General features: G+C 33.3%; 1 protein-coding gene across 1 annotated transcript; it reads left to right on the forward strand.

Annotated features, from left to right (window-relative positions):
- The first annotated feature begins 7,237 nt into the window (after positions 1–7,237).
- On the forward strand, positions 7,238–18,646 carry LOC149531065 (sorbitol dehydrogenase-like). Its single transcript, XM_089808631.1, has 6 exons — positions 7,238–7,445; positions 7,541–7,608; positions 8,406–8,642; positions 17,280–17,570; positions 17,678–17,865; positions 18,122–18,646. Exons 1-6 carry the CDS (start codon positions 7,322–7,324, stop codon positions 18,312–18,314), a joined length of 1,101 nt encoding a protein of 366 aa, XP_089664757.1. The 5' UTR covers positions 7,238–7,321; the 3' UTR covers positions 18,315–18,646.
- Positions 18,647–26,514: the final 7,868 nt, after the last annotated feature.

Here is a 26,514-nt window from a genome sequence, read left to right on the forward strand (position 1 = left end):
AGATTCCCCTGCACATTTAGCCATGTTGACTTTTGTGTATCATAGAATCCTATATGTGGCATCTTGTATCATATTTTTCATAGATACTCTAATGAATATCATGCCAATTTTCACATTTGAATTGAGAAGTGTCCATCTCCTCATTCATGTCTTACCTCTTGCATTTTGGCTATAAACTGAGCCATCTTGAACTCATTTTCGATCTTCAACCCCTATCCTTAAGATCATGCCCAAGCCACACTTATAGTACTCTCAATAACATTCATCCCATCATTGTTATTTTCTTTTAATTAGGTGAACTATAGGCAATTGAAGCTACATAAAAATGGAGAAGAAAGAAGGACATGGGAACTACAATTAAAGAGGGTGTTTTACATGTTTTTATTTCTTTTATTTCAATTGTTTTTCATTGTGTATTACAAGGGTTTAGTGTATTTTGATTGAGTTTTGTCATTGCTCATAGTATTCTAGGTTCTAACCCATTTAATAGTCCTACACCATCAAGATGAGCTTGGATGGAAATTCCCCTCTACCTTCTATTTTATTATTCTCATTCAAGGGAGAATTCATAATCACCCATTAGCAACCACAAATAATCCATGATAGTGTTTCTAAAAGAACCCAACCTTTTCAAAAAAGCCAACCTCCCATTTTTTGAATTAGGGGCATAAATATTAGAGAGATTCCAAGAGAATTTGTCCCTAATATAAGAAAACTTTATAGAAATATTATCATTTTTCAGCCAAAAGAACCTCACCTAGGATAAGAAAATTATTCTAGAAGACTGACACACCTCCTGAGGCTCCTTCAAAATTACACCTAACTACTTTACTATTCTTAACAAACAAAGGACTTAGACTATTTCTTTAGACATTTTAGTTTCTTATATTAACAACACATCTAGTTTATGATCCTAAATCACATTCCTCACTACATTTTTCTCATAAGGGGAATTCAATCTCCTTATATTCTAGGATATGCCCTCATTTAGATTTAGGGGAGACAATCTCCAAGATGGTTCTTTATTTCCCATCTACTATCCTGTTTGATGGCTGACTCCTGAGCCTACTTTTTATTTTTCTTACCAGGGCTTGATTTCTTGTCCCCTACATCTAGTTTGATGATATTTTAGGTCACTTTATTTATAAAAGCTGGCATTTGATGTTTAAACTTTTTTTGATTATTCACAATTTGCAATGGTTAATCAAAATATGAGATCATAGAATTATGCCTTATTGAAGCTTCATTCTCCCAACCCTACAATGACATACAAATTTGAGGGACCTCAAAAAGGACCTTTGAAGCATTAGAAGACTTTTGGACCTGGACTTGATTCCACAATGTTCACCACTACCTCTAGACTAATGATTAATGGACCAGGTAATACACCTTGGGATCAACCCATTTGAAGAAGGGGAACTCACCATTTCAACCTCAACCATTCCATGGGGACCTAAAGATTCATTCATTTCCCCACCTATTTCTTCCTTGCAAACCCTATCAGAAAAACCTTTTTTGTGAAGAAATCAGTTCTCAGGAAAATCCACCCTCTAGGATTGCAAAACATCTACCTTCTTCATAGTAGAAAAGGATTTAGCGACAACCAAGGAAAACAAATCACCTTCTTTCTAGGGACTCCCAAGCTTAACTTCATTGGCTATAATGGAACCAATATGAGAGTCAAACATTATTGAATCCTCTAGGGGAGGATGAATAACTTGAATCACTAGGCCCAAATGCAATGTTCTAATTTTTTAATCCTACATTTCTTTGATCCATAAATGATGTTATGTTGGTTTGAGTGAAATATTATTATTTGTGTTAGTCTCTAGATGAATTAGTTAATTGCAGTGAACTAATTTATGATTTATTGGTTTATATATGCTTTGTAGGAAGAGTTAAGAGATTAACATAGGTCCTACGATGGGGTATTTGTATGATGTTACATGTATTAGAGAGTTTTTTTGGGCCAACCTTCTTCAATGCTTTAGTACATATTTGATTTCGGGTCTAACCTTGGAGGTTTTTGTGATGATCACATTTAGATGACATAATTTATGGAGGCATGCTATGATGTGTTCAGGTCATCTTTATCTCTTGGTATAGGTCACACTCTATTTAAATGCTTAAGGTGGCCAACTCTATATAAATGATACTTATCTCTATTGTGACCAACTTGGTTGTAATTTTGATCGATCAAAATGATATGTAAAAATGAATTGGAAGATTTGTGTGGGTTAAAATTGATTAGTGATAGAGGTGTGTGGATTGAATATGGAGTCAATTTAATGTGCATGTGAAAGAGAAGAAGTAGAAGAGTGATTTTGACAAAGTGTACACAATGTTTGATCACAAGATCCTATATCATCTTATTTCATCATTTCTCTATGCTTGTTATAAGTTTTTTAATTTTTTGGTAGCTTGTGAAAACTTGTATCTTAGCTTAAGGCAACACATCTTATTCCACAACTCATTCTTTAGGGAGAATGGTAGTGAGCCTAAAACACATTGTAATATTGTCATTCACATTGTTAGTAAGATTATCACTATAGTTTTTTCTGCATTGGGTTTCTAAAAAAATCCAGTGTTCTTGTGTGTGTGTGTGTGTGTGTGTGTGTGTGTGTGTGTGTGTGTGTGTGTGTGTGTGTGTGTGTGTGTGTGTGTGTGTGTGTGTGTGTGTGTGATATCATTACAACATAATGTATTGATGGTTATTTGGGTTAAATTTAATAGTTAAGAGATTTTGACATAATAAATAAGTTTTTGGTACATGTTTATTTACCCCCTATCTTAGCACTTGGAGGAGTCAAACATTTGTGGTTCCCTTTTCTTATTCATTAAAGAGCTTTGACTTGTTTGCACAAAAGATTCATGGGAAGAACCTTCTTTATTTATGGGTATGGGAGCATTGTTTTTTTCTTTGATTAAAAAACATAAGCTTTGTTGAAATCAACAATGGTTGCATTGCTCATTTGTTGTGGTGCTTCATGCGAGTGCTTCATAAGGAGTGGTTTTGCATGCAAAACATTGACAGAACATGAACCTAGAGGAATTTTGAGTTGAAGAGAAGTGAAGAATCAGTTCATAAATTCTTTACGTGATTTTTATATAGTTATTTGAACTAGACATTCTTATTAGTACACTTTTGAAAGAATCGACAAATTAATAGAAAGAATGGGATTTTTTTCTAATGGACAACATTTGTGACCTTTGAAACTACATGCTTAGAGTTGGGGTCGAGAAATATAATGACAATGATGTTGTTGGCTAAAAAATATTGGTGTATGGATATTTTTGAGGGTGCAAGTGATGCAGGAGCATCCTGGGTTGCCTTGAAATCCTACTCATTTTTTTCATTCTGGTAGTTATCACCAAGTTTGCAATATTAAGCAAGCAACATTAACCAAATTTGAGTGTTAACCAATTTCCAGTGTTAACTGAGTTCTAATGTTGACTGAATTCTAGTGTTGACCGAGTGTTTCTTCATGTACCAAGTGAACTTGATATTTGTTGATACTTAGTTCCTTCTTTGACCAATTTTGTCTTTGATTGCTTCTTAGTCTGAGTCAACTTATGCATTTAATTTGGATCATGAATTTAATGATAGGATCTTGTCTTAGGATGTGTGTAGACCATTTTAAGTATGACCTTTCTACTTGGTAATGAACTAGAATCTTTTGTAAGCCGTTTTGGCAAGTATAAGTAGAGGTATTTGGTTTAGGTTAGAGAGAACTTAGAGAGTTTAGAGCAGATGTTTCTGAAAAAGAAAATTTTAAGCTAGATCATGGATCTTGAAGTTGTATTTTGTAACAAGTCATAACCTAGAAGGCCTTACATCTAGGCATGTATGCTAATAATTTCATGAATCGATAAAAGCATTTACTCTCGCTCTCTCTCTCTCTCTCTCTCTCTCTCTCTCTCTCTCTCTCTCTCTCTCTCTCTCTCTCTCTCTCCCTCCCTCCTTGGTGTTGTTCTCTGTGTGTTTGCTTTCGTTGTGTTTACTCAGCAAGGGGTTTGGATAGTTAGGTGTGCCTTAGGACCTAGCTATTCATTCCCTCCTTGTGTCAACAAGGAATGGTGAAAGGTGGAGGGTAATAGATTGAGGACACTTCTCATCACTTCCACAAATCTCATGCTTTGATTGATATTATGTCTTTTTATCATAAACTACTCGAGGGTAGATCTATCATTGTGAAGGTGAATTTGAATATTTTAAAGCATCAAGGAAGATTTTTTTCCGTTCTAAATCAGAACATGTAGGCTATTATGGCTACAATCATAATGTTACTAAATGTGAGCAACTTTGATCCCAACTAGTTTGCAAGGACTACGTTAAATAAGGCAATTATTTCTACTATTTTCCTATATTAATCATGGGATGGGATTGTGGATTTTCATTATAATGACTCTATCAAATTTAATTTTATTCTAAAAATAGTGCAAGGATGCTCATATGTGGATGCAATGTTAACAAGGATTCAATTAGTGAAATGTGGAAATGGAAATGAAGCCATCAACGATAGATGATATGAAAAAGGGATAAACCATATGTACAGTGCTAGAAAATTTCTAGAATTTCGGCTCGCGACATTCATGTGTGACAAATGGAATTTAAAAGGAAATTACTTTACAAGAGATAAAATTGTAATCACAAAATATTTTCACATATAGAGTAGAATTTTTATTTTTTTGAGAGTTTATATCTCACTAATAAAGCATATTGCACAACTACAAATATTCATTTTCACCAACGTGAAAGTCACTCAACAAAAATTATGAAAAACATTCATGTGTGACAAATGGAATTTAAAAGGGAATTACATTACAAGAGCTAAAATTGTAATCACAAAATATTTTCACATATAGAGTAGAATTTTTATTTTTTTGAGAGTTTATCTCTCACTAATAAACCATATCGCACAACTACAAATATTCATTTTCACCAATGTGAAAGTCACTCAACAAAAAATATGAAAACTACAACATGAGAGATGGATATTATTTCTCCATAGATCAAATACATGACATAAATAAAGGCCAAGATATGCAGAAAATAAGGTATATTATAAAGTGGATTTTTTACTAGATAATTTGTTTACACAATAGTAATACTATTTTCACTATCTAAATGATTAAGTGGGAAAAACATGCAAATGTTCATGTCAAGTTTATTGTCATGAGGAGAATATGTGTGTGATCGCTAACTATTCTTTCATCACGTATGTTTCTAAGGGAAGGTATGAGGTGGAATGAAAATATAAAATGAAGTGAATCTTTTCAATTGAAAACATATAGATAAAATAATGCAATTCAAAGAGGAGGTGCATATTTCTCTATTTGAAGAAAGAAGAGGGAGGTAGATGTAGGTTCTAGTTGTTGATCAAAATAAGAGGAGGGTGCCAAGTGTCAAATCAAGATTCAATTTCAAGTCCCATTCTTCTATCTATTCTACTTCTTCTTTTTTGTAAAAGGTTTCAACTTCTAAGTGTTTGCAAAGAAAACAAAAGCTTTACATATAGAATTATATTTAGTATTATACGAGGGTGAAGTATATTTTTGCTAGCCATCAGCTTGCAAAATTTCTATGTTTTGAACTGTGCTTCATGAATGTTTTCTATCTTGTAACTGTTACCATGTTGAGATGTAATACCTTTTTAAAACCTAATAACCAAGGACTATTCAAGTTCTGATGCACATTCATTACATTGAATTGTGTTTGTAATTGCCTATTACTCAAGGAGCAAGATAATTGCTTTTATAAATGTAGTGAGATTTTTATGTTTTTAGATGGATTTCTAGGAATGGTTGTTTGCTAGGATTTGATGATCTTGTTATTACCAGGTGATAGCACAAAACATGTTTAGTGTTGCAATGCAAAATGCTTCTTGTGTGACTTTGTTTCCTCTTCTTGGCACTGGTTAATCTTATGTGTTATTATTTTTTAGTTTGGATCCAAATCTTATGATCAAATCAATTTTACTTTCATGTTGTCTACTGTAGATTTAGTTAGGCTTTGATCTTATTGCTATGCAAGATATATGAGATTGTACTTGAAAATGGTGAAATGTAAAACACCCATAACTCATAAATTTGGGAACCATCCACTTTTAGAGGTTTGTAACTTTATTTTGGAATGAGTTTATCTTTTATTTGAACCTACTACTAAGATTACGCTTAAATTGAGTTTTCTAATTACAAAGTGTAAAAGGCTTTTATAACCCTATCCATTCATCATTTCTTGTTTATTGATACTAGTGATTTTATGTTCTAGATCTCTAATCCTATGATTTAGGCATTGTATTTCTCCTTACGACTAAATGTGAAAAAAATTGAATGTGGACTTTCATGTCCTCATTACTAATGCACTTTTAGAGGAGTCTTATGAAAATCTAAATAGCATGAATGATATGGTTTCTTTCTATTAACTATTAGTATATATGAAATTCATTATGGGATAGGCTAATCTCCATCCAAAATGTACTAAAGACAAAACAAAGCCAAACTTCTTCTTTTTTCCAAATGAAAACGTAGTGATTTTTTTTCCAAATTTTTTGTTGTTTTTGACTACAAACTATGCAGATCATGATGATTAAACGAGAAAATTTTAAGAAAAATCCATATTATTTTCGATTTTTTGAAAACTGATCAAATATACAATTTGGATGGAAGATAACTACATCCATTTATTAGTATACTTTTAATTATCATGTTTTAACTTTGAAAAATTAAATATGAGTGAAATCCCTAACTATTGATTTGTCCACTAAATATATAAAATGCTCTTGTAATTTTGACTTTTCGTGGTTCGGTTGGAAGGTTAGAAAGTCTCCATACCATCTCCATCCCTATCGACTGTACTTCTCTTTCATTTCCAAGACGATTTGAATTCCACGGCTTAAATTCATACCAAAAATTCCATCCTACTCACTCTTCCACCATACATGGGAGCCATGAGAGTAAACTATGCAGCTACCACTTTGTAAAGACACTTTCTCATAAAGCTGTGGGCATAAGGTGTGCTAAACAACAAGCATAAGCTGCCACACACATCAAAATGAGAAAAACTTGTCGAGTGGCAATCGGGCCTTCTCGTATGTCCAATGCGGCTGTATTTTAAAATTCGACCTTATCTTCAATCAAAAGATATTTATTTGTTACGGATGTTGATCCCACATATTCTTCCATATCCGTAGATTATTTATCCTATATATCTCTGCTTCTTGTTTCTTACTGACGCATTCACTGGTGTTTAGAAAAGAAAATCTACCCTCGAAGGATTTTTCCGTTACAAGAATAGTTCTTTCTTCAGGTTACAGATTTGATGGGCAAGGGAGGCAAGTCTGAGACGGAGGGTCGAAATGGAGAAGAAGTTACAGAGAATATGGCTGCCTGGCTGTGTGGGATCAATACTCTCCGCATTCAGCCCTTTAAACTTCCTCCCCTTGGTAATTTAATTCTCAGATTCTCCTTTGTGATAAGATCCAAAATTTTCTACAGTTCTTGGTAATTAATGACATAGATTTGGGTGGTGTTTCTGCAGGTCCTCATGATGCAAGAGTCCGCATGAAGGCTGTGGGTATCTGTGGCAGTGATGTACACTTTCTCAAGGTTGGTATTTTTTAGGACCCATCAACTTTAAATGAGTTTATTCGGAATAGATTTAGTACCCATGACAATATTGAGTTCGTCGATATTGCTTGTGAATTTTTTAATTTTTTTTAGCAGTAATCAAATATTGATTGCATTCTAGTGGGGTCAAACGGTCATAACTAAATATAATTCATTTCATTCTGAGTTGGGTTTGTGCATCCGGAGAGAGCAAGTTAGATTGTCAAAATTTTGTTGTAAGATCACACAGACTATATGATTGAGAGATTTCAATTGAGAAAAGCAATGTAAAAGAAGGAAGGGCTTTATATAAGTATTGATTGTGATAATTTATATCCTTACTTCACTGTATAAGCGTATATGAAAATCTCTGTGATGGCCTATTTTCGTGTTGGAAAGAAGTTTAAGAGATTTTTCTTTTCAATGCCAATGCTCTTATTTAGTTTATGATTGCGATCGAGTCCAAGAATGAAAATGTTTGAATAGCCGGTTGTGGAAGTATTGTTTGGCAGCTCAGTTACATAGGTGAAGTCCAAGAATGAACCAGTTTTAGCAACTAGTTATTGTAGCAGTTTTATGCAGCTTAGCTGCTTGGGTAGAGTCCAAGAATGAAGTAGATATGCTCCAAACATATTTGATATAAGTTCTCACTTGTTTATGAGCATTCATCGTAAAATTAGATTGCTTGCAGAAGGATTTTTTTGATGTTTATGGCTTCTGTAGTTTATTTTCGCTTTTTAACCAACATTATAGTTTACAAATATTAATAGTAAAATGTAATACTGATTTGGTTGCAGCATCTCCGGATGGCCGATTTCATTGTGAAAGAACCCATGGTGATCGGGCATGAATGTGCAGGAGTTATCGAAGAAGTGGGTAGTGAAGTGAAACATCTGGTTGCTGGTGATCGAGTTGCTCTGGAGCCTGGAGTTTCATGCTGGCGGTGCAATTACTGCAGAGAGGGTTCTTATAATTTGTGTCCAGACATGAAGTTTTTTGCAACACCTCCAGTGCATGGTTCCTTGGCCAATCAGGTTTGTTTATTCCCCACTTCTTTTTTTTGTCTCTCCGCGAGAAGTCTATTTAATTTAGTTTTATGGCTGCATTGCTTCTTCCGTTTTAGATAAATACTAAATCTATCACAAGTTTTTATGACAGACTCTTATTATATAGATCAGAAATAAAATCATTGAAAAAAGGAAAGTTCAATTAATCCCATCCCTGAAAATTCACAGTTGGTGTTCCCTTGTTTATACTTGAAAGATGTACTGCTTCTTTGGTTTTGGGTATATAGATCCCAAGTCATTTCAGAAATGAACGCACTGGAGCAGCACGAGTTTAAATTAATCATGTCTAATTATGCAGTTGTACCCTTAATTCACATTTTGTGGTCTTCAGGTAACTTTGTCAGTGTTCATAGAGTTTTTGTAATGGTCGAAAAATTATTGTTTGTAAATGGCATTATAGTTTAATCCATTTTGCTTTCTGGCATCCTGATGATAGATCATGTAGTTTGATCCAAAACTTCAATGATAAAAAAATTCTATACAATCAAATCCAGAAGTTGAGACTACATTTCCATTATAATATAATATTATAGCCTAAGTATGATGCAGGGGCATCCATGTGCAGAAGGGGTAAGCATTGAAATAGAACTGAAGGGGAAATTGTGACTATTATGGAGCATTAATTCTCATCCTCAAAAGAGATAGAAGGAATATTTAAAATGTATCAAAATCTGAACTTTTGATGGTGAAATTGTTTATTTCTTTTTAAAGGAGAGGATTCCTTTGTTTTCCAAGTTTATAAGAGCTTTTTGACGTCTTGCTGGATGGTGCTGAATTCCGTATTGGGCACCATCTTGTGAGGATTAAAATCCTCTAAAATAAATGAAAAGATTGCAGATTTCGTTAATGAAAAGGAAGTGGAGGTAGGGGAAGTGGCTAAAGGAAAAGTAAGAAATGTATGGTTGGTATTAGGGAAAAAGGGCTACCTAGGATTGGAAGGAGGAGCTGGCGGTGTGAGTGGAGGAGGCTGCATTGAAAGGCAAGAGAAGAGGGTACAGCGAGGAAAGAAGAGGCCTGGGATAGTATGATAGGGGCTGCATAGGAGAGCAAGAAACGAGGCAACAGAAAGAGCGCAGGAGGAAGACCTGCGTAGTAGAGAAAAGAACAAAAAAGTGTGGCAAGGATTTATTGTAGGGAGCTGTGTGAAGCTTTGACAGAGGCAAAATTAGAGGTATAATTGCCTGGAGAGCCTAGGCTCTTTATGGCAAAGAGGGAAGTTGGGTTTGTTTTAACTCTTGAGAACAGAGGATTGGGATTTTCAGCTGTTGAGCAGTGTTCATATGGAAAAGATGCAGAAGAACACTAGTCAAAGCTGCAGCTTTTATGTTGCATTTGGTTGATATATAGTTTAATTTTCTTTTAACGATGGCCACATTGTGGAAGAATAGAGTCTCTGTTGATTTTTGAAGTTGCAGGTAGGAGGCTGATTTTGTTCTTACATCAGTGTTATCATTATGAAAGTGGGTTGATTTTGAGTGTGCAGGCAGATCATGTGAGAGAGGCAGTTTGCACCTGGATTTAGCTTGTGGGTGCTGTGAAAAATGTATGCAAGAGGGGCCACGCGTGGTTGGGGTAGAGGATGAGTTAGAAGTGGAGGTAGAAATCCTCCTGATGCTGTTCATGTTGAAGATTTCAGAGCCTTGAAAAGGCAAGTCGAAGCATTACAAGAATAAATTAGAAGAGGTTTTCCTCAAAGGAGAGAATGTGAGGGTGAAGACGATGAAGCTACAGAAAATGACAATGATGCAAATGGTGAAACAGCAGCGGCCGCTTTGAATGATCCTTTGGTGAGGATATTGTCAAGATAGAGAGGTGCAATTAGAACGAGGAAGAAGAGGTAAAGACAAGATTACAAATCAAAATCGAATGATTGAAATGAAATGACAATTTAACTTACTAGACTATGAATTAGGCTTGTTAAAGAAGAATTTGAGTGTTAGACAAGGAGGAAAAATAGTGAAAGAATATACAGGACTTCTATGGGATTTTGATTAGGACTGGTCAATCAAAGTCCAACGAAGAGACAGTAGACTGTTACATTAATGGGTGTTTAAGCCAAGTATACAAGAAGAGATGGCTTTGGTGAGAATTGTCACGATGGAAGATGTATACTAGTTTGCCTTGGAGATTGAAGAAAGATTGAACAAGAGATTTGAGAACAAGGAAAGAGGAAGAAGCTGAGAAGAAAAGAATGTCATGCTCAAAATATGGGGCAAAGACACATGTAAATGTTTTTTAAAGAAAAAACATTACTAATAATACAAAATTGAATCTTACATGATAAAAATAATATATGTTTTAATTCAATTGAGTTAATCTAAAACAATATATTATTTTTATTTACTTTTAAAAATTCTATACGTAAAAGAACAATTGCACTAAACCTACTGGTAAATATGAATTACAAATAGAATTAATTTTAAAATATAATTAGCTTAACAATTATAATATTAATTAAGCAAAATACTAATTATCAACATAATTAAATTACTTTAGTAATTATTTAATTCCAATTTTTACTAATCAAAATATTAAATTTAAACAAAATAATTAACTATAGTAGTAAAATATACCTTACTAGTCTACTAACATCTTTTAATTAAAATAACTACTAACTAATTTAATACAACACAAAAAAAAAATTAAAACTTACCCATCTTAACATCAAATATATTTACAACTAACCTGAAACTTACCACTTTAACTTTTAACCATAAATCCTAACTATAAATTTTTAAAATGATCTAAAAGAAATTATAATCCTAAAATACTAATCACTAATATTATCTTTAATAAGATAAAACAACGTAACAATTTAAAATATCTAACTCCAACCTTTAATGTAATTAAATAAACTAATTTAAACATTTTAATATAAAATTTTTAACATAACATAACTCTAAATACTATCAAACTTAAACACTACTAACCTTACTAACATTTAACATTATTTAATTTAAAAAGATTTACTAAAATCATATTATATAAAAATGAATACTAACTACATTAACTAAAACTAAAATAAATTATAATATTAAGATATACTAATAAATAAATAAATAAACATACTAATTACTTTTACTTTAATTAACTTTAACTTAACAAATAACTAAAATCTATTTCAAAAAAACATTAACTATCTAACTTACATCCCAAAAAAAAAAACCAAACTTTATTAATACTACTTACCATTAACAATTTATAACTTACTAACTAAACCCTTATTAAGAGAATTTAATAAAATCTAATTTCAAAAGAAAACATTAACTACAACTAACTTTAACTAACTAACTAACTTAACCTTTTACTAACTTAATGCAATAACATTATCTAATTTTAAAAAAAATTACCAAATTCAAACTTTGGAACACTAATAAAATCTAACATTAATTATACTAATTTAAAAATACTAAAATAAAATAACACTAACCTTAACTTCCCTCAAACTAACTACTACCAACCTACCCCACGTACCCTATCCCTATGCTTGTGCACTTTAACTGCACAAGTTTTTAAACTGCCAATAAGTGGGGATTGCACGTGATTCCAAGGCCAACACATTTGTTGTTGAGCAAAATTCGCATGGGGAGAAATGAGGGGTTTTAAAGCCCTTGTCACATCATTTTTTAAACCAAGACCCCCTTCCATGTCCAAACTTAAATGCATACCAAGTCAATTATGCCTGCGCCAAGGGTGGTGAGAATTAAAAGCATAAAGTTTAGTAGTTGGGTCTTTTAGGATAGGATTAGGATATTTAGGATATTTGTTTTAATAAATTTCTTTTGTTTTCTCTTCTTTTTATTTAATTATATAATATTTTAATAAATCAAAATAAGAATATTTAAAGGATCTTTATTATATGCTCTTTTCAAAAGAAGGGATTAATCCATTCCCCATACAAAAGACATGACTATTTGTTTTAAGGATGAACAAATTTTTCAGGACCCATTTTTTTCAAGTGTTAAAAAAAATTTACGTATTTTGGACATGACAAAGAAATAGGGAAGATCATGTGGAGATTGGGAATAAGGATTTAGATCTGAAAAACCAAAAAAATAAAGAGCATCGCAATGATAAAACTTGAAGGTAAGATGTTTGATACCCCTGTGCTCAATATTCTAGAGGAAGAGGAAGATTAGGTATAGAGTTTGGAAGAAGAAACTACAAGATAACTTGTTCTAAACATGGAGGAGGAGGGCACAAAGCATATGAATGTACATGTGGAAATGTAAAAAGGAGAAATGAAAGCAAAGCAAGAGTTGCCAATGTTAATGAGGAAGTTGAATCTTCACAATTAGAGGATGCTGAAAATGAAAGTGTTAAGTCACTAGGAGAATTTGTTGAATGAATCAGTTCAAACAAAGAATCTGTTTAGAACGAGATGCAAGTGTTAAGACATAGTATGTAATGCTTTGATTAAGAAAACATGTTTTGAAGGGCCCCTGAAACCCTATACATTGCATCAGAAAGATTTAACCTTTCAGCCCATAGGAACTAGCAGAAACAAAACCATACTAGCCAACAACTGAACAAAGGCAAGCCACAAAAAGAAAAAAGACAACAACATAAGGAAAGCAAAGAAGAACAGGAAACCCAAGGAACAAAAAACACCAGAGAGACCAAAGAGGGCATTAGCTCATATTCTTGAGGAGCTCTGCAGCTTGTATTTCTATCTGGTTCATCTTGCCCACAACATCTTTGAGTTGCATAGTCTTAGTAGAACCAATAGAAGCCATACTTTTGGTACTTGGTCCTCTTCCCTGGCCCATCTTTACTATCAGCAGCAGCACCTTGGTCATCAGGAACTTTGATGATGGCCTTCTCTACAGGTGAATTCTCTAGCTTGCTTAAGAGAATCTTAATGTGTTCATTAGACACCTTAAGAATACTGTAAATCTAGTTAGCAATACCATTCAGGGAGTCCTCTATTCTATTTACCTTGTCCAACTCTAGGATTTTAGCCTCCGACCTGTAGAAAACCACCATATCAGTTAAGGATCCCATACCAGGGGTCTCCTTGTCAACAATAATGTCCTTTTGAGAATTAACTTTGCCTCCCAATGCCATCATTCTATCCTTGAAATCATTGATTCCATGGACCAGTCGTTTGATGGACCTAAAGTTATCCAGCATGTTGTTATGGGCATTGTTGAGCACATCCATATTCACCTCTTTGCTGGAATCACTAAGAATCAACATTGAGGGATTAATAAGTTCACTGAGATCAACCAAGCTAGGCTTCACTTCCTTAACCATGTGATCAATTTTTTCTCTAGCTATATTGATCCTCACATATTTCATGTCCATGTTCTTCCAAACAAGATTCAGGCAGGGGAGCAAGGTTCTCATCATTAGGTGTCTAGTAATGTTATCATTGATGGTGGAAGCACAAAATTTTTGGTTTCCAAAGAGATGGTGAATAAATTACAGCTAGAGAGGAGGAAGCACCCATATCCATATATGATAGTTTGGTTACAAGATGCCATGAAAGTTTTGGTCAAACAAAGCTTGGTAAAACTCAATATTGGAAAGTATTATGATGAGGTAATGTGTGATATTATGCTTATGAATGTTTGTCATGTTCTGTTAAGGAGGCCTTGACAACTGATAGGAGAGTAGTGCATGATGGGTATGCTAATACATACTCATTGACAAAAGATGGAGTGAAACAGAAGTTGAAGCCATTGCAAGGAGTAATGGAAAAAGTATGCAGCAATGCGAGGGTTTGTTTAGTAGATGGCATAGATGGTAAGAAGCATGAACATGTTTATTTTACTAAAACTAACCAAGAAGTTGAGAAGGGTGATTTACTGATGAGTATTATGGAAATTGATAGAGGATGGGAAAAGTTGATTTAAGGTGGGACAAAGATTGTTGCTGAAGGTGAGAAAAAAATAGACTTTACTAATTTCTTTAACATGAATGAGAGTATGGAGATAGAGCAATTTATTGCAACAGTATTTCATGTTGATATAACTAAAATTAAAGGTACATTGAGAGTTTTTGAGTTCTTGACTATTATTATTATACTCATAGATTAAAATATCACAAATATATTGGCAATAAATGACACAACCTTATTGCTGATTTTATCATTGATTAGTTGTGATTTAAATTACAACTTATCACTGATAAACCAGTGATAAGTTGTTTAAATATTGGCCACAGTTTGCTAAGGGGGACTGAAAGCCCATATGAAGCTCATTTTATATTTCTAAAGTTGCCAAGTGTTGTTGTGGGGAAAAACACGAGTTTCAAGGAAAAGAAAGGTGATTTGTAGGGATCTAGAGCATCTTAAAAATTCAAGAAAATGTTGTGCACCTAGAGTGTTGTATGGTTCTCAAGGTGTTAATTTGGTCTTGGTGGTGGAGGCATTGCCCCTTGACTTTGCCTTACACCATGACAGGGAGCACGCCTAGGGGAAACCCCTTGACCCTTTTGGGGGCATTGTCACTTGACGTTGCTAGGGTGTTATCCCCAAATCCCCATTTACCAATGAATGTATATTCTTGTTTCTTCATAGGTTCCCCTATAGTTAGATATCTGATTAACTCATTTTTGGAGTACATTGTAGTTTTGAGTTTGTGCATTACAAGTCATTATCTACACTCTTGTCTTTAGTCTTCTTGGATATTACTTGATGTATACTTCTTTGGTAGATGGATTTTGTTTTTTTTGGGGGGGGGGGAATGATGTAGTTTGTATAAAATGTATATTGTTGTGCTTGATAGCATAAGTCGAGTAACAATAGTTGTGCAAAGGGATTTAGGTATAGGCACAACAAACTTTTAGGACTAGACTTCCTATCTGTCCAATCATTTTTACTAGAGTTGTTGGGAAGGGAAAGAGGAAGATCTAGACCATTTTGATGTTGTACTTTTATTTATTTATAGTTGTCCAAAGATAATTTTCTATTTACCAGGTTATGGCTACCAACCATTAGCATTCCAAATGAGGATGCCATTTTGTTCCCTATTTTTATTTAAATATATTTAAACTCAACTTGTTTGTTTCATTTACTCATTTATTAACTCACTAGATGCATCTCCTCATTGACTTTTTCAAAAAAAATGCATTTCTAATTAAAATTTGTTAAAATCTAATTAGACTAACATCAGTTTAAATTTTCCTAAGTTTACCTCAATTTCCTTTGTTAATGAGTCTCTGCACCGTGCTACAATTATAGATTATATTCAAACTAGAGTAGTTGGTTATGCTCTGTCTATAGATATTGATTATACTTTTGACTGTAGTTATCAATTATACTCTGACAATAATGAATTACATGTATAAGAGTTGGATTTTTGTGGTACATCATGTTACACCTTGTTAAATTTTTATGAGCTACAGATCAATAGATACTTTGAACAAATACAATCACATGGGCATTTTGGCAGTGAATTAATTGTGTCATAATTTTGGCAGTGAGTGGGGGATATATTTCAATTGTTATATGTAGATGTCATTTGCTATGTTGGTATAGACTTTTGTTGTAAATAATTGTGGAATCATTCTTCAATTTGAATTTTGTAGAATGACATGTTTAGGGAGCATTGATATGAGGGCAGTGTAGAATAGCTTGTGTGATTAGGTGAGATTCTCCTCGTTGTTAATTGTTTTCAATCTTTTTTTTCTAATAATGATAGAAGTCAAGGATGTTTCTCCATGTAGATATTGGTATCAATCACTAATTAAGTGTATTCTCTCATGATTGAATTCAAATTTGAACATGCCCTGATCATTTGATTAGGCTATGAAGTGGTTCTGTCATGAGAGACCCCGTCAGTGCCAATAGCTCTTTTTAGCACAACCTCTATTCAATGAAACTTGACCTAACATAAAAATTTGGCTATGACTAATACATCTAATTAACTTGCCAAGATAAATTATGATTCATGGAATTCTTCAAATCTTAGGTTTTGACTAGAACAATCTATAGCAGAATATCCTAACTAGGGAATCAAAATATAATAATGCTTTCTTCCAAGAACTTAAGGACTATAAAATATTTTTCTGGGCATCATAAAAATCTTGCTGTAGTATTGCTTAATCTGTATTCTAGCACATTTAGGTCTCTCAATTAAGGAGCATCTTTTTGGTTAGTATAAGTTGATATCCTGATGAGAATAGTTACTTCTAAGTCACAAGGTTCGAATTTGAACTTGAATTGGGCAATCAAAATATTTGAATGAAATTTGGCAAGGGTAAAAATTCGGAAAAAAAAATCGACAACAATTTTACCTTATATAAATTTATTTAATTTTAAATATAAATAATATATCTACAAAATTGTCAAGGTAGTTTGACATTGCTAAATAATTAAACTAAATAAGTCTTTTTTTTTTTAAATGAAAGAATATTATATTGAAAAATAATATTATATTAAATATCATAAAAAATTCGGATGATGTTTGAAAGATTAAAAATTCGCTTAAATTCAAATTTTGTTCCTGTGACTTAGGTTTTTGTGTTCTTTTCTTGCATGTATCATCTTGGTGAGACAGGATATATATCTTCAATATGCTTCTTTGAAGTACTATCCTGCTTTTGGATGCATGGCTAACGCTAACACCATTAATTTTCTTGTCCCATTATCGATTCCAGGTTGTACATCCTGCAAATTTGTGTTTCAAGCTGCCAGACAATGTAAGTCTAGAGGAAGGTGCAATGTGTGAGCCATTGAGTGTTGCAGTTCATGCTTGTCGACGTGGTTCTGTATGTGCTGAAACCAACATCTTGATTATGGGGGCTGGTCCTATTGGTCTTGTTACGATGTTATCTGCACGTGCATTTGGAGCGCCACGCATAATTATTGCCGATGTGGATGAACAACGTTTATCCGTGGCTAGAACATTGGGAGCTGATGGTACTGTTCTTGTCTCCATGAAAGCGGAGGTATATAATTCTCCAGGAGTTTTTGTAATTTTGAAATTTTTCGTGTTTGGCGGCTGCTGCCTATATGGTAATTTCATCTTGTTACCAACTCGCTGGTTGTTTTTTAGGATATCGAAGAAGAAGTGAGTCAGATACAACATTTAATGGGAGCAAACATACATGTAACATTTGATTGTGCTGGCTTTGAAAAAACCATGACCACATCACTAAAGGCTACTTGTTCTGGTGGTAAGGTATGCCTCATTGGAATGGGTCATATTCAAATGAGTGTACCACTCACTCCTGCTGCTGCAAGGTATTGTCTTCCTAAAATTACATTCTGGAGATCTTATTTATTGTTTCATTTACAATCACTAGTAAGTTTTTCTGTTAGCTTTGGCTCTCTCCAAGATATTTGTATAGCTTAAAATTTTGTGTTCTTGTTGCCAGGAAGTAGATGTGCTTTACTGATTGTTTTATTTAGAATCACCAGTGAATTGTATGTTAGCTTTGGCAGCTTTCAAAAGATATATTTGAGTTAATATTTTGTGATGTTCTTATCCTCATTACAGGGAAGTAGATGTTGTTGGTGTCTTCCGCTACAAAAACACATGGCCTCTGTGTCTTGAATTCTTGAGAACTGGAAAGGTGGATGTGAAACCTTTGATCACCCATCGATTTGGCTTTTCACAAACGGAAGTGGAAGAAGCCTTTGAAACTAGTGCTGGTGGGGGAAATGCAATCAAAGTCATGTTTAATCTTTGAGAAAAATACGTCACTGAGATCCTGGCTGCACATATCTATGTAGGGACTGTTTAGTTCCTTTTCAGTAAATTTGTAAATGATATCAATAAAGAAAGGTAAAAAAAGAAAAAACTTTTGTATGGTACTCACTATACTTTGTAGGGTACTGAGTATTGAAGTTGAAATTTGTGCTGGTGGGAGAAATCCAGTCAAATCCATGTTTTTAATCTTTGAGAAAAATATGTTATAGATATCCTGGATGCAAATGTCTATGCAGTGACTGTCTAGATCTGTTTCAGTAAACTTGTACACGATATCAATAAATAAGATGAAAAAATGAAACATTCATATGACACTGATTCTGTTTGTATGGTACTGAGTATTGAAGTTGTTCCCTTGTAGTGTTTCTAATTGTTGCATTCCGATTTTAGATGAATACTTTTGATCCATGTCTGTGCCTAGGGCTTTGTTTGGGATCTGCTGTTGATATGTACCCATTATGACATTTGTTCTGGCTCATCACAGATTTTAGAATAGCAGCATTAGCTTGATCCAGGGAGCAAGCAATGGAACCCATCACTTTTTGACTAGGGAATACTCATCCTATATGACTGTTAAAAGTTCATGGATCCAAAAAGTTAGATCCGATAGAATGATTATTAGACAAATTGCTTTGGTTGTGAAATTTATGACTCATACTGCATTGCTGTAGACAGTTTCTGTGAACAGCTACATAAGATTGTAATGGTTCCTATTTATTAACTGTTTGGTGTACATTCATCAGAACTCAATGAAGCAATGTATGGCATCTCTATATTTCTCTAATCGACATAAGATGTTTAGATAATAAAGTATTGTACGGGCTTTGTTTAGCAATTAAGGTATATCAGATAGGCTAATGCTGACTAATTCGTTGATCCAAACTCTTTTAAGCATGGGTTAATTGTCACTGAATTTATCCGCAATTATATGCCCGCGCATGTGTGTACAGAAACTAAAATTCAATACCACGACAGATATTCAGTGGTCTGATCCTCGTAATCCACTCAAAATACTCATAAAATGCAAAGAAATAAACAAATCAGGAAACACAGTATGTTATGTTGATTTGGATTCATGCAATCGTACCATTTAGCGCGGAGTACAATGATAGATCTTCAATGTCATATTTTCATTGCAATTACATCTTTATTATAGAAGCACTTGCATAAAAATATCTGGACTCATAAAGACATGAGTTTTGCTTAGTGCTTCTAAAACTTTTACAGATATCAAACAAGGGGTGTGTGTTCAGTTATATTTTTTGCACCATTTTGTTCAGAATGATGTAGGTGAACACACTTGTGAAGAAACCATCTACTATTTTTCCATCAATGTTAGGTTCAAGATTGCAAACTATCACGGAAAAACATAGAAAAGAAGCAAACTGAGAGTTGACCACTACCTAGGATATAAAAATGATAAAAATCAAAAGGCACATGAACATCCCTTTAATCATTATTAGTTATTAGTTCTTGTCACAAGCATGAATATTTATGCATTCCCACAGATTTAATTAAATGTCACAGCATCAAGCAATCGCAATCCAAAATTAAAATAGGTTGCTATTTGCTTTTTAAAGATTATCATTTTCTTTTTCATATGTACAAATTGTTTCAGATTTAATTCTACAGGCTTTTTAAATGACATCATGGTTTTAAATATCAAATGTCAAAGCATCAACTTGAGCAGAATAATTAAAATAAATTGATAACTTTTCTTATGTTTGTATTTTTTTCCCATTTTGATACTACTGACATTTCACTATTCCATTTTTTCCTACATGATAAAATTGCTTGATTTTTATAATGATATTTAACAAGTTCATACAAATATATATTTTTAATTATTATCATATTTGATTATTTAACAAATAATCAGTTGAGCAATTCATACATATTATTATATAGTCATTAATAATAAATAGAAGAATAATTACTTTAAATAAGAATAGATATTATTAATAACAAATATGATTAAAAAAAAAATTTTAATGGTGAATGTTTTTTATTAGAGCTATGAACCAGAGGGGTCAAGGTAGGGGATTCCATCCCTCTGTGGTATGGGCAAGTGCTAATATCTTAAAGCTTCCTAGATTTATCCCTCTGTCAATTTCTACATTGTCCTTATTAAATTGTTTGTTTGAGTGCCTCACTATCTCTTCTTGACTCCTTTTCCCTTCATGACTATTATTATCTCTCTATTGCCCAAATTGTCATATCTTCTTATATCTCTTATTCTCATCGTCTATAGCCAGTTATCTATTTGATTATCTCACTACTACATTTGGGACCAATTGTCAACAACTATTTGTTGTACAATCTAATGCCTAGGTCGAAATTCCAACGAACTATGTCATTGCTAAACGAGCGCCAAACGGATCAACGGGGAGTGAATTTGTCAGAGTTCCAATGGCACGGCTAGCCTGGACTGATGAAAAACTATCAGCTTTAAGTTCAGGTTGTTGAAATGTCAATGGCCACCAGATCAAGATATCGACAATAAATAGAAGCAGTTACTGACAAGGATGTCGTTAGGAGTATGACATCCTTGTCAAAAGCACTATTACTGGCTGTCAAAATTTTGATATGTTAGTTTGTGGTGGTTGATCAGGGAAGTACTATACATAAATTCTTTGGGACAATTTTTTTTTAGGTTACTATTCGCCAATGGTGGGCTACTATTTGCCAATGGCTAATATTCACCAATTGGCTATTGTTTATATTCGCCAATTTATGGCTAACATGTTGTAACTAATTTTAACCCTAAAGCGGCAAAAATACTTGTATAAAAGGGCTTAGGGTTAGGGATTGTTTCATAAGGTGCGATGCAAAAATTGGTTCTTGCGGTAGTATTGAGCTATAAGGGATTATAGATTGTAATCAAGTTGTAATCATTGGATCATAATAATATCGGACTTACCATTTGGTGGACATAGCCGAGGGATTGCGTTAACCATGTTAAATCTTGGTGTCTTGTGTTCTCTTCTGTGTGCTCTATTATTTTCTAATATTGTTTATATTTACATGTAATTGTTATTTTTGTCCGTGGTTAAATCCTAACACGACGTCAAGAGTTGAAGTTATTGAGAGGGATGCCATTAGGAATATGGTATTCTCGTTAGAGTTTATGCCAAAAAATGTTGATGTGATGCCAAAATTTTAACAACCTATGTATGATACTTTTGAGGAAGCAAGTCTGGGGCAATAAAACGACAATCCATATGCATGGACAATAGGTAGAGATGAAAAATTACAATTTTCAACACAAGTTTGCATTTTTTTTCGAGGTGGATTATTTTTTAAGGTTATAGATCATCACAATTGTTAGAATTTTGACTCTTATAGGCAAGAGAATGCCTCGAACAAGCAAACAAATCAAGACACTTGACACACTAGAGAAAGGCTAGTCAAAACAACTATGGACACCCTTATTAAAAAAAATACCAAGGAGTTCTAATCACCAATAATTTTTTGAATTTTCTCAAAATATATAGCCTTTACCTCTACATATAAGAGTTACTTAGAGAAGGTACATGCACATGTGACGAACTCGGATTTGTCAAACCATTGCTAGGAGCTTGACCCAAACCCAAATGTACTAGTGATGATTTTTTTAAGATTTGGATATATCAATAGTACATTTGTGGTTGGGTCATCTCCCAATAATACTTCACCAAATTTTGTGTGCTCGCCACCTATGCATATACCTTCTATGATACACTCTTATATATAGGTAAAGGTTGTATATGATGAAGATATTCAAAAAATTGTTGGTGGTCAGAACTCCTTGGTGGCTTTTAAGTAGTCAAGTTCTTAACTATTTTGATTAGAAGTCTTTCAATCTTTTAGCTATTTTAATTTGTTTTCTTTTTAAGGACATTACCCTCACCTATAGGAGTGGGAATTCAGATGTCCACCGTAGTCTATAACTTAAAAAACCTATACACATCTCTAATAGACATGTAGAGATGTGTTGGAATTTTTAAGCTTTGTCTATCATCCATGCTTATGGATTGAGGTTTCAATTGTCCTTGACTTGCTTCCTCAAAAGTACCATGTGTGTGTGTGTGTGTGATAGTGGAAGCAAAATTACTTGAGCAAGACTACTATTGATCTTTGATAATGAATTAGTGTTGCCTCCTGCATCACTTGAAACCAAGAGATTGATGCAACAAATATCCAATATTAGCATTCATAATGATTATATTTACACAATGCCCATAATCAATTCCACAAAATGCATACCTTAAAATTAGCATACATAACGATTATATTTACACAATGCGCATAATCAAGTCCACAAAATACATACCTTTGCTAGAAAATAATCTTCTTCCGAACAAAACAATGATAAGATTTCCTTGAGGTAAATGCCCAAAAGCAAGGTTCTCCTCCTCCTGCCACTATCTTAATATATGGAATGTTGTACCGGTTCTGAGAGGTTATGTGTTACAAGACCCTATAGTCAATAAGAATCCTCCATAAACCATATTTCTTAAGTTCTCCTTGTTCATCTTCAATGACCAATGTAGATGGTATAAAAGGGAAATCTAGAACAAATAAGGTGTATAAAATGATAATCTCACATTCCAATATACACATAAGTGTGAGTTGTCTTACCAATAGTTTCACATTCTCCAATGCTAAAGCAACCTTATCCATAATTAAATGCAAAAGCATTAAAGTAGTGATTTGAAATCTAATTATTAAACCAACTTAGATAAACAAAATTTTATTTAATTAATGATATACAAATGTGCTCACCTACAATTTTGAAGTGTTTTAGAAGGAAAGAAATTACCTCATATATGTTGTCGGAAGTATGGCATTGAATGATTCAACTAGAGAATAATGACTACTAGAGAACCTATATGTTTATGAAGCATAAACAACAAAAACATCATATTCATAAATTCCTATAATTTAGAAGCACCAAACAAGTTATGTATCGAAGATCCAAGCACTTAAAGAATAGAAAATAATCACACAAGTTCAAGTCCAAGGTTCATGTTTAGTAGAGAAATGATGCACACACATCTAGTTCTTTTGAACCTCTATAGTTACAAAGAACATCTTTGACAATGAAATGAATTTAGAAGTTATGTGGAATAAACATAATAGTTAATCAATGAAACATACACGTGCAATGCCTATAAAAATTGAATGACACTAACAAAAAAATGACTTATTGTAAAAATCAATTGATGACATTGAATGTGAATGACCAAATTGCTCAAGGTTATAGGAACCACATAATATGACACAAAGTTGGTAGGAAAAGGAAGCCAATTAGAGATCAGATCCAATCACCTAACAACTTGCCAAGAGTACACATGGAACAAAACATATAATTGTACTAAAGAGATAGTAGAGTTCATAGATGTATTGATGATAAAATATGCCATAAACAAGTAACCAACATTCCTAGTTGTGAGGTCTTCCAGCTTGCCACCATAACAATGAATTTACAACATCAAAAGCTCATAATCTTGGTCCTTGTACTATCTTCCACTCCTCTCTTATCTACCAACTTCCTTCCTACATCAAATCCAAGTTCTTATATAGCCAGCCAGACCACAAGTTGATCAGTCAAGCATTTAACTATAATATAAGTCCTACCTTGGAGGTATAAACCATAAACTAGGCAATAGGCATCAATTGTTCATGTTCTCTTAAAGATAGGTCCAAACACAAGCAAGGAGATGATTTCCAACCACGCAAGACACAATACCATCATAGGAAACCACATCAAAATAAATAACATGCCACACTAGATAAAATCATAGGAAATAGAGACCAAAGAAAATGACATAGAACTCGAAGCACAAAGCACAAAATCTTATGCACTCTTAGAGTAAGGATCCAAAAGAGGTCCTCAAAATGATGTTAATCGTGCACAACTCAAAACCAAAAGGAGAAACAAATACTTCTCAAACAATAGATTGGTACAGGAAAAAAAACTTTGGTTGACGCAAGATTTCTCATTGACCCAAGATGCTCCTACATCAGACACTTGGGGTAAGTAAAGAACTGATGTCCACATCCAAAAACATCGATATTCTTACTCGAATCATAAATGTCCAACTCATCTTGTGTTATCCATGAACTTTCTTCAACTAGTTTATCCTTCCACTGAACTAGATACTCCATGTAGTCTTTTTCCCTGATACTCTTACCTTCTTTACTATATCCAAAACCTTCTCAATTTTGTCAGCCTTCTTTTTGGGATAATCCAAGTTATCTTTTAGTCCCTCATCTAGCTCAAAGTGCCAAAAGATGTTTGCAATATTGAATATTGGTAAAATATTTTTCTTCTGATAATTCAACTTCAAAAGCATTTCCACTGTCAAACTTTCTCAAAATTATACAAGGACTAAACTTACTCATTTCAGCTTATTGTAAGTACCAATTGGAAATCTATTTTTCTTCAAATGAAACATAACCTCATCTCCAACCTCAAAAGATTTATGTATCCTTTTATTTGCTTTTTGCTTATACTCTGGTTACTATCTTCCATACTCTTCTTTATTTCCTCATGTAGAGTGTTCATGAAATGCACAAATTCCTCTACTTCAACACTTATCTTCACTTCAGCATTCAAATCTATCAACTCAGTAGTCCCTTTAGGATTCAATCTTTTAACAATCTTAAAAGTTATCTTCTTGGTACTTCTGTTCATAGAACTATTATAAGAAGACTATGCTTGTCCTAAATTCAAATCCCAATTAGCATGCTTAATTCTAACTAAACATCTCAGAAAGTCACCAAAAATCCTATTCACAACTTCAGTTTATCCATCTATTTGTGGATGAAATGTAGAATTAACTTCAGCTCTGTATCCAGTTTCTTCCAAAGTGTTCTCCAGAAATAACCAATGAACTTAGTATCTCTAGCTAAAACAATAGTCTTAGGCAATATATGCAATCTCACCACTTCTTTAAAGAATAATTCGGGCACACATATTGCATCAGATGTCTTCTTACAAGGTGTGAAATGAGCCATTTTTAAAAATCTATTAACTACTAGCAGAATAGAATCATTACCTCTCTAAGTTTTCGGTAAATCAAGAACAAAGTCTATACTGATATCTTCCCAAGGTTTATTTGGTATTGGCAATGGTGAATACAATCTCAAATTCTGACTAGTTCCTTTTGTTGTTTGGCAAATCTTGCAACTTCTAACCATATTTTTCACATCCCTCCAAATCTAAGGCCAATAATACCTATCAAAAATCAATATTACTATTTTGTCAATCCCAAATTATCCAATAAGTCCCCCACCATATTTCTCCTTCATGATATTGTCTCTCATAGATCCTCTAGGTACACATAACTAAGTTCTTTTGAACAACATGTCATCTTGAATGAAGTAGTCAATCCACTTATCTTACTCCTCTATCAATTGATTCTTACAAGCCTTCCAAGGTTCTGCAAAATGAGGATCACTTTCATACAAATGTTTCAAATAATCAAAAGCAAGTACCTTAATTCTCAATTCTATCAAAAAAAAATTTCTTCTACTCAAAGCATTAACAACTTTGTTTGATAGTCCACTCTTATGTTTCAACAGAAAGGAAAAGTTTTTTAAATAATCTACCCACTTCATGTGTCTTTGATTCAACTTGTTTTGACTTTCCAAATACTACAAAGTGTTATGGTGAGTTACAACATAAAATCTTTAGGCATCAAATAATGTCTTCATTTCTGCAAGGCATGAATAATAGCATATAATTCCTAATCATAAACTGAATACTTTTTCTTAGCATCATTCAACTTTTTACTAAAGAAAGCTACAATTCTTCCTTCTTGACTCAAAAGAAAATGCAATTGCACTTCCACTAGCATCACAATCAACTTGAAAAACCACATTAAAATCAAGTAAAGCAAACACAAGTAATTATGCAATCTTCTATTTCAACTTTCAAAACTCTTATGCACTCCATGTGTCCATTTGAAATCATTTTTATTTCCTCTCATCATCTCAGTCATGGCATTACATACCAAACTGAATTTTTTTATGCACTTCCTATAAAAGCTCGCCAATCCATGAAATGATCTAACTTCTCCAACGGGCATGTGCAGGATCATGGTGTACCAAACTATGGCCTTAAGTGGCAGTGAAAAATCAGTAAATCAGGTTTATGTCAACTTGACACATAATTTTGAAGTGGTTATGGACTT

The sequence above is a fragment of the Cupressus sempervirens genome, chromosome 11 (genome assembly GCF_028749045.1).
Source record: "Cupressus sempervirens isolate cs-2001-9-10 chromosome 11, ASM2874904v1, whole genome shotgun sequence".
Lineage (NCBI taxonomy): Eukaryota > Viridiplantae > Streptophyta > Pinopsida > Cupressales > Cupressaceae > Cupressus > Cupressus sempervirens.